The sequence below is a fragment of the Hyposmocoma kahamanoa genome, unplaced genomic scaffold (genome assembly GCF_003589595.1).
Source record: "Hyposmocoma kahamanoa isolate Upper Pololo Valley unplaced genomic scaffold, ASM358959v1 85842, whole genome shotgun sequence".
Taxonomy (NCBI): Eukaryota; Metazoa; Arthropoda; class Insecta; order Lepidoptera; family Cosmopterigidae; genus Hyposmocoma; species Hyposmocoma kahamanoa.
In genome coordinates, this window is record NW_020654280.1 from 8,190 (window position 1) to 17,492 (window position 9,303).

Consider the following 9,303-nt stretch of genomic DNA (forward strand, 5'->3'; position numbering starts at 1 on the left):
CCCCAAACTTTCAACTGAGAGTGCGGTTCTGGCTCTGAAATATACGGTTCGGTACTACACTGAAAGACGAACGCCAGTGTACGCTTGTTTTCTCGACCTCTCCCGTGCTTTCGACCTGGTGTCGTATGATGTGCTGTGGGGCAAGCTTCGAGATAGAGATGTGCCAGCGGAGTTGTTATGTATATTTCAATACTGGTATCATAATCAAGTGAACTACGTGAGGTGGGCTAATAAGCTCTCAGACTCATTCAAATTAGAAGTGTGGACTGAGGCAGGGGGGTCTGACCTCACCAAAGCTTTTTAACTTATACGTTAACGACTTGATCGTTGAGCTCAGCAGCATGAGGGTCGGCTGTCGCGTGGATGACGTCAGCGTCAATAACATCAGTTACGCGGACGACATGGTGCTGCTGAGTCCAACGGTTAGAGCGCTTAGAAGTTTACTACAGGTTTGTGAACGTTATGCACTTTCACATGGTCTCCTGTATAACGTTAAAAAAAGCGAGTTTCTGGTGTTTAGGGCCGTCGGTGGTAAGTGTCCATCTCATGTACCCAAAATTACACTCAACGGTGCAGAACTTACGCGGGTTAACCAATTTAAATATCTCGGGCATTTTGTAACTGATGACCTTAAGGACGAGGTAGACATTGAGAGGGAACGCAGTGCGCTGACGGTCCGCTGTAATATGTTGGCCCGCAGATTTGCGCACTGTAGTGTCCCTGTAAAACTAACATTGTTTAGAGCCTACTGTCAGGTGTTCTACACGTGCGCCCTGTGGATCAGCCACACGCAGCGGACCCTCGGCGCGCTGCGGATTCAGTACAACAATGCCTTTAGGGTGTTGCTGGGGCTGCCCTGATTCTGCAGCGCGTCAGGCATGTTTGCGCAGGCTAATATAGATGATTTTAATGCCATCATGCGAAAGAAAACAGCCTCGCTGCTCTGCAGACTACGGGGTAGTTCAAATTCCATCCTAAGGGTAATAGCAGAGCGATATGATTCCCCAATCATAGCACATTGTGTAGACAGATGCATCTCGCACACAAAAATAGTGACTAAGTAAGTAGTAGTAATTGTAATAGTAGTTGTAATGTAATGAATTTCTCTATGACATGTGATTTCAAAAATTTTAGTTTTGTTCATGTTAATTATTATTATATTAGCTAATTTGAATTTTAATTGTTATTTTATTAATTGTAAATTTTAGTATTTTAAATTTTTACTTTCGACTAAATTATCATTATTATTTCAGTGACTTTTATATTATGTATTTTGGATATTTTGACATTTCGATTAAAAAAAATTTAATGTATAAATAAATTCACCGTACAGTCATTTGTTACTAATATAGTATAAGGCTGCTTGCTAACAAACTATGGACCTATGGTGTCTGAAAATAAAAGATTTTAATTTTTTTATTTTATTTATTTTTTAGTTACTGGCTGTATGTGAGCAGTATGCGGAGATGCATGGCCTCAGGTACAATACTTCAAAAAGCGAGTTGCTGATTTTTGAGGCAAAGGGTGCAGTATTGGCTGCTCAAGTTCCGCCTGTTCGACTTAATGGCACGCCTCTGAAGCGCGTTACTGAGTTTAAGTACCTGGGGCACTGGGTCACTGCAACTCTTAAGGATAACGTGGACTTGGAGCGGGAGCGTAGGGCGCTGGCAGTCAGAAGTAATATGTTGATCCGTAGGTTCGCAAACTGTACCAATAACGTAAAAATTACGCTCTTCAGGGCATACTGTCAATCATTTTACACGTGCAGCCTATGGATCCACTACACTCAAAAGGCTTACAGCGCCCTGCGAGTCCAATACAACAACGCGTTCAGGATGTTGTTGGGGCTGCCGCGCCATTGTAGTGCGTCAGGAATGTTCGCGGAGACGCAAACGGACGGGTTTCACGCCATTATGCGTAAGCGCGTTGTGTCGTTGCTGCGGCGCGTGCGCGGCAGCTCCAACGGCCTCCTGGCCATTGTTGCGGACAGAGTCGACGGCCCATTTGTACAGGCATGGGAGGCTCTTCACGCGACAGCAAGGAGGGATTAATTTAATGTAATTTAAAATTTGTATTAACTAACATAGTCATAAGGTTACAATTGTTACTAACACAATATGGAGATAATCTGAAATAAATATTATTATTATTATTATATTATTATTTAAAGCTGAAACCAAAGACATCCGCGGGTCCGGAAGGAATTCCAGCTTACATATTTAAGGATTGTCGCAGTGTACTTGCTGAGCCATTGTTACTCGAGTAGTTCCAGTCCCTAAAACTAGTTCGGGATTATCAATTGAAGACTATAAGACCGGTGGCGATGTTATCCACGCCGACTAAAGTATTTGAGGCGGCTAAACAAAAAAATATATTTGATCAAGCAAAGGGGCAACTGTCTGATGCACAGCACGGTTTCCGTCCGGGTCGAAATACCACTAGCAAACTTTTGAACTATATGGCAGAAATAACACCGGTGACAGATGACAGTAGAGGGCAGGTAGATGTCGCATATTTTGATTTCCTTCAGGCTTTTGATGTAGTGGATAATGATGATATTCTGCTAAGGAAGCTGGCTGGTATTGGTTGTACACCCCGCTTATTGCAATTTTTGGCGAGTTACATGGTGGACCGGCAGCAATACATTGAATACGCTGGTTACCGTTCACTGCCATATTTTGTTAGATCGGGAGTTAGTCAAGGAAGCAATCTCGGGCCTCTTCAATTTATTATCACTATTCCGGATGTCTATTATTCGCGGATGACCTAAAATTGTTAAATTCATTTAATGATGATAGGGACTGTGTTCGGCTTCAAGCGATATAGACAAAGTGGTAGCATAGAGTCAGGAAAATAAGCTGCTATTCAACATCTCCAAGTGTTCAGTAATATCAATTACTAGAGCTCGGAATCCCATTCATTTTGATTATGAAGTAGAAAAGGTACTTATGAGAAGGGTGGCAGAAATAAAAGACCTAGGCGTATTATTTACCACAGAATTAACATTTCGTAAGCATATAATAACTGTATGTAAAAAAGCATACAGAAATTTGGGATTAATTCTTCGTAGAGTTCACGGGTTTAACAGTATTAGGGCTATCATTGCATTATATAATGCACTTGTAAGAAGCGTCCTTGAATGTAATGCGGTAGTTTGGGCTCCGAATGAAGTAAAGTATACTGTGATGCTGGAGCGCATTCAGAATAAAGTTGTAAGATACCTGTATCTGAGGCAATACGGTGTTTGCCCCTCCTATTCCCTGATGTACTCGAACCAGTTCATCTCGGGTATGGTGGGGTACAATACACTAGAAGTGCGCAGAAACTTAGCGTTAGTAGTGTACCTGTGGAAAATATTCCGAGGTATACCTACTACATAATCCAAGACAATATAACCTCCTGCAGAAGCAGGGTGATTGTGTCATCGACATTTTTTCGAATAGTCCTGCGCGATTTAAGCGCACAATCAAGGCTGCTCTCACGTCTGCGTCAATGTAGTTTCACATAAATTTTATTTGTGTGTATTTTGAAAATATTTTTAATTAGATTATCTTGTTTTTAATAGTTACTTTTTTTTAATAATAATATTGTATTGTATTAATTGTACTTATTTATATTATGTCAGTATGGCTTATTTTAGGTTATTTTTTATTTTTATTTTTTTTTAATTTCTTTAGATCAACTAGTTTACTTTTTTTATGTTGTGTCCACATTTGCAGGCCGTGGCGACCTTTAATTGAGGCAGAATTTAGAATAAGTCTCTGTATCAATATTTCAACTTTGTTATATTTAATTCATGTCTTGTTGGTTGTCCTAAAATAAATAAATAAATAAATAAAATAAATAAATAAATAATGCAATGCTGTTAGGAATATTAGGATTGTGTGTTCCTGATAAGTACGTGGAGCGACGTCGCCGGCCGCCGCTGTTACTGGTGCCACATGGGAGGACCAATCCATTGGCTGAGTGTCCGCTGACGCGCGCGTTGAGGACACTGAATAAAATAGCAAATACGATCGACCTATTCCACTATTCTCTGAGTGAATTCACGAAGATAGCGCTTTACATATTATGTTATAGTTAGATATAGGTAGTTATAGTTATTGCTAGTCTTGGGTACCTATAACCTGTAAAAATACCTAGATTAAGTGTGGAAATAAATAAATAAAAAATTTTTGCTTTAGTTTGCCTTTGAATGACATTATCACGTGTCTTAGGGTCGTATTCTAGAACTCTACTCAATTTTTTTATTTTTTTTTTTTTTTTATTGTGACTCGGCAAAATGACTGCACCGCGCCTGATGGAAAGTGCGAATACAGTCCAGAGATGAGAGTAACGGATGGAAAACACAAATATCTTCACTCCGTCACTATCATTTTGCCGGTCTGGCCAAATGCTTCTTCACACTACGTTTGAAGGACCCGATGTTATAGAGGGGAGGGAATACATGCGCCGGTAGTTGGTTCCACAATTTGATGGTTCGGCATAAGAACGAATTGCCAAACTTTTTAGTGCGGGACGGTAGTTCAATACCGTCCGTCTGTGATAATGACCGTCCAACTGTGGCAACGCAGTCCGGCACGGGTGGTCCGCTGATGGAAAGGAGAGGAAGGGATAAGGTTGAATAACTCTTCAGAGCACTCACCGTGGTACAGGCGATAGAATACGCTAAGAGACGCTATATCTCTGCGAAGCTGTAACGACTCAATGCTCAAGTCAAGATTTGAGTATGGTTTAAAGCACTCGAAATCATACTCAAGTCCCTGCCGTTAGGGTCGTATTTCCAGTGCTTGAAATCATACACAGATCCTGACTTGAGCATTGAGTAGAGTTCTGGAATACGACCCTCAAAATATTGAGGATGAGAGTCGACAAATACACAGATATCCCTAATGTACACGCGTGGCAAAGGCAATATATTATAATTATATGTTTAGTATTTTCGAACAACGATTTTGAAGGGCTGTTAGAGCCACGCACGTAAATTCTCCGAATAATCTGATGCAGCAGGTTTGATGTACACTCGCCAGCACGTGAGGTGTAACACTAAATATAACTATAATGACGATGCTGAACACAGTGTTAGAAAGAAAGTCACCTTGTTATTATTGGTGGATATTTGAAGCTTATCAAAAATTACCAATGGTAAAAAAGGACATCAATTTATGAGCCAATAACATTATTTTACTGGAATTGGCCAATCACAAACGTCACCCGCGCCGCCCGCGCCTCTCGCGCCGCCCGCGCGCCTGTCTCGACTGCGCTGCCAATACACCGACTTAAATGTCAACGTCATGTCAGTGCATTGACATTTACTGAAATGTCATGGAATATCAGTCACTCAAAAGACTGTATAGCATTATGCCAAAGCCGTTGAAACTCTACATAAAAAAAATAAAGTCACTCGAAAATAGAAAGATTTGGCTAGTTCGTCTATTCCGATGCCGTAAATCAATATTAAAAAAAATCGTGGAAAAGATGGCGGATTTTCTGCCGTTTTTACGAATTTAGAAAGTGAATTTTAGTTTAAGTTAATTAATTACCTTTTTGAGTGTCTTAGCATTTGTTGCTATTTTAAGATGACAGTTCTATAGCCAATGTTCAATAAATAATATATACTAAAGTCAAGTAAAGCAAGTGCAATGATAATAATATTAAACGCGGGTGTTAGCGTCGCCGTCCGCCGTTATGGAGAAATAAATCAAATATTTGTGACTAATTTATTTAACTGGCGGCATGACGTAAGGTAAGTAAGTTGTTTATTTTTTGGTCTTATTATCCGTAAGTTTGTAATTTAAAATAAATTAAGCATAGCAGTATGCTATAAGACAAACTAATCTAAATGGGTAGGTATGTAAGTATTTGACTATTTAGTATCTTTCGTTACAATCTTTTTCCATAATGTAAAGAAAGATATTTATTAGCATGTTTTATTAGAAAGATATTTATTAGCATTTATTAGCGAATTAGCAATGAAACTTTTCGAAAATAAGTTTTAACTTAGAGTTAAAATTTTTAATATACCTACATCTGCTAATCATGCATCTGATTGAACCTGGAACGATACTATTATTACGGTTATAAATAATTTCAATATCTAACTCAAAATCATACTATTATAATTATGATTATAAACAGTTACACAGTAGTCCATCAATTACTTGTGAATTTCGCTTTCACTTTTTTTTTTATGGTTCCGTTGTTGGCACATCAGGAATTTGTAATTGCAGTACACCAAATTTTAGTTATATTTGTAAAACAGTTGTAGAACGTCTTGTGGATTTTGTAAAGAAATAAGTAAAAAGTTACAGGTATACAAATGTGTGGCCTCAGTTCTAAGCAAGGACACACCTAATCTGGAAACTATCAATTGTAGACATGTGCTTTGGCACATGAATATTTATTTCACTAAAGATATATTAATTTTTTTTTACAAAATAACACATAGGTTTTTAAGTGACCCCGTAGTCTACACATTATGAATTTTTTTGTTATAAATAGTGCAAATCATTGAAATGACGAATAAAATAATTCTATTTTTTTGTCTAATCTTAGTTAAATATATAACGACTTTATAAAGTAAACAATACAGGACAGACTTTAACACACTTTTTTGGACAGTTTTCATATTTCATTGTGGCCTCTCAAGTTCAAATACTTTAAAAGTTTAAAGTAAAAATATTTATAGAACGAAAATTATAATGCCTACAAAAGGCCAGTTACTACTAATATTGAGTTAAAATTTATATTAAATGCCAGTATATTAATGGTTTAAACTAACAGGTTATTTAAATATACAGGGTGTCCCAAAACTCAACGTCAAGCGGTCACTGGGCGAGAGGCCAGGTTATATCAGTTCTGGTAAAAATTAAAAAAAAATCCATGTCACTTAGTTAAGTGATAATAGGCATTTTTTTGAAAATGTTGAAAATCGATACCCTAGACCACATGTTTAGGTACTGTCATCACAAATTTTCAAATTTTGGAGTGATTTTTTTTTAACGTCATCATAAATAAACCTTGTATATAGCATTTTGTCTATTTCTATGAATGTGATTGTTATAGGGTGATCCATGTAACATTTTGGTATAAAACTTCAACTTAAGAAGCATAGAAGAAGAAGCATATTTATTATTTAATTAAAGAGCATTTTATATTTCTTTTTTTTAATTAGGCATGTTTTGTTGAATTAACAAATATATATAATATATAAATATATAATTAACAAAATTTAAATTAATTGCAGTATATAATAATGGATAATGCAAATGGTGACGTGTTGAAGTGCATCATTAAAACTCATCACATACATTTTTTTTCTCATTCTCATATTTTCCTTACAACATAATTTTAATTAGTGCTTATCAAGTGTAAACGTAATTAATTAATTACCATCTGTACCTAACTGGAGTTACAATGCCACTGAAAGACAAAACCGTTTTCCATTTACTTGCATAAGATGATGTAACCCTCTCCATTGAGATGACCTACGCCCAACAGAAGGGTCTAATTCTTCAGACGTTTGTGAGTGTAGGTACAACTCATAAAAGTTTCATCGCAATTGGATGAATAACAATAAAATAAATAAAAATCGTTTATTTCTCCTTCCACAAATATTACTTAAAAAGAGATATTAAATCTAAGGTGACAATTTCAAAACAAATTACATTTGTGGAAAGCTGGAGCCTAAACTAAATCTATGATTTGTATTTTAGGTTTCCAGGCCTCCCAACTCAGATTCAGTTAATTACATTTATTGTTCGGTAATATATGTAGAACTTGTAGAGAAGAAGTGTGTGTGTGTGTGTGTGTGTGTGTGTGTGTGTGTGTGTGTGTGTGCGAGTGAGTGTGTGTGTGTGTATGTTCACTTTAATTTATGATTTCAATTAATTTCTCTGTGTTCTCATAGCTTAGTGTTACTAAATATGTGTTGATTTTATTTTGTAATTCATATTTAGATAAATTTATTATATGTAGTTTTTTATTTAACAACTAACTAACTCTGCCAGATCGAAAACGCAAAAATCTTTGAGCAAATGTTGTTCTGACTGGAACTGAAATACAGACGGAGTAGTGTCTTCTCTTTTGGTTCACACTATCGTGGTTTTGTGGAGGTGTTTGAGAGTGCTGATGAAGAGTGACGGCAGAAATGTAAAGTTGTCTAACTGTTAATAGCTTCGACTCTTTGTACAGACGTTCGGTTGGGAATAATTTGGGTTTAAAAAAAGCAGATTTTCAACAACATCCTTTGAGCTCTTTCCAATTTCAGTAATACAGTTTTTGCAGCACCACCCCATGTTCCAATGCAGTATGTCAGAATAGATTGTACAAGAGCCTGATACACCATTATTAGACTATCCTTGTCTGCCACATGACGTAAGTACTTGAACAAATACGAAAGCTTTCTAACTCTTTGGGATAAGGTATGAATGTGGTTCTTAAATGTAAGGTTCCTGTCGATGATAACACCAAGGTACTTCACACTGTCAACTCTCTCTATACAGTGGCATTGGCATGGGTGTAAGATATTGAAAATACATTTGTGAGCAGTAAGAGTCATTGAAGGAGGACAATAGTTTTTATTATTTATTGAAAAAGCTATGTACTTTGTTTTGTCAGCATTTAAGGTAAGGGAATTAGCTGATAACCAGTGATAGACCGTTGTGAAACCCAACTGTGCCGTTTCAAAGACCTCCTTCCAAGACCTACCATAAAAAGTTAATGCAGTGTCATCAGCATAAGATGATATCCTACAGTTCTTGATCTTCATATTACATAATTGGTTGATGTAACAAAGGAAAAGAGTAGGACCAAGTATGCTACCCTGAGGCACCCCACAAGTTACCGTCAGCTCATCACTAGTATTGTGTCCAATTCTCACGCTTTGGGTTCTGCTACTAAGGTAACTAGATAACAGAGCGAGAGGTGTGCCTCTAATACCTAGCTCCTGTAGTTTGGATAGGAGCAGAGGAACCGAAACAGTATCAAATGCCCTGGCAAGATCCATAAAGACAGTTAGACATTTAAAGTTCTCATCCACTTTCCCAACCACGAATTCCGTAAAATCCCGAATAGCGTCATCAGTGGAACGACCGGTACGAAATCCGTACTGAGTGTCAGCTAGCATTCCGCATTGCTCAAGGTACTTTCTCAATCTAATGTTAATGATACGCTCAAAGATCTTAGAGAAGGTGGTCAGCATTGAAATTGGTCGATTGTGGCCACCCGCCTTGTGGATGGGAATCACAATAGATCTTTTTAAGGGCTTTGGGAAAAATACCATACTGCATACATCGGTTAAGA

General features: G+C 37.3%; 1 protein-coding gene across 1 annotated transcript; it reads left to right on the plus strand.

Moving 5' to 3' along the window:
• The first annotated feature begins 1,466 nt into the window (after positions 1-1,466).
• LOC113234617 lies at positions 1,467-2,051 on the plus strand. The gene has a single exon (XM_026469969.1). It carries the CDS (start codon positions 1,467-1,469, stop codon positions 2,049-2,051), a length of 585 nt encoding a protein of 194 aa, XP_026325754.1.
• The last annotated feature ends 7,252 nt before the right edge of the window (positions 2,052-9,303 follow it).

Coding starts and splice junctions, on each gene's coding strand:
- LOC113234617 (XM_026469969.1), top strand. CDS start 1,467: ATGCATGGCCTCAGGTACAATACTTCAAAAAGCGAGTTGCTGATTTTT.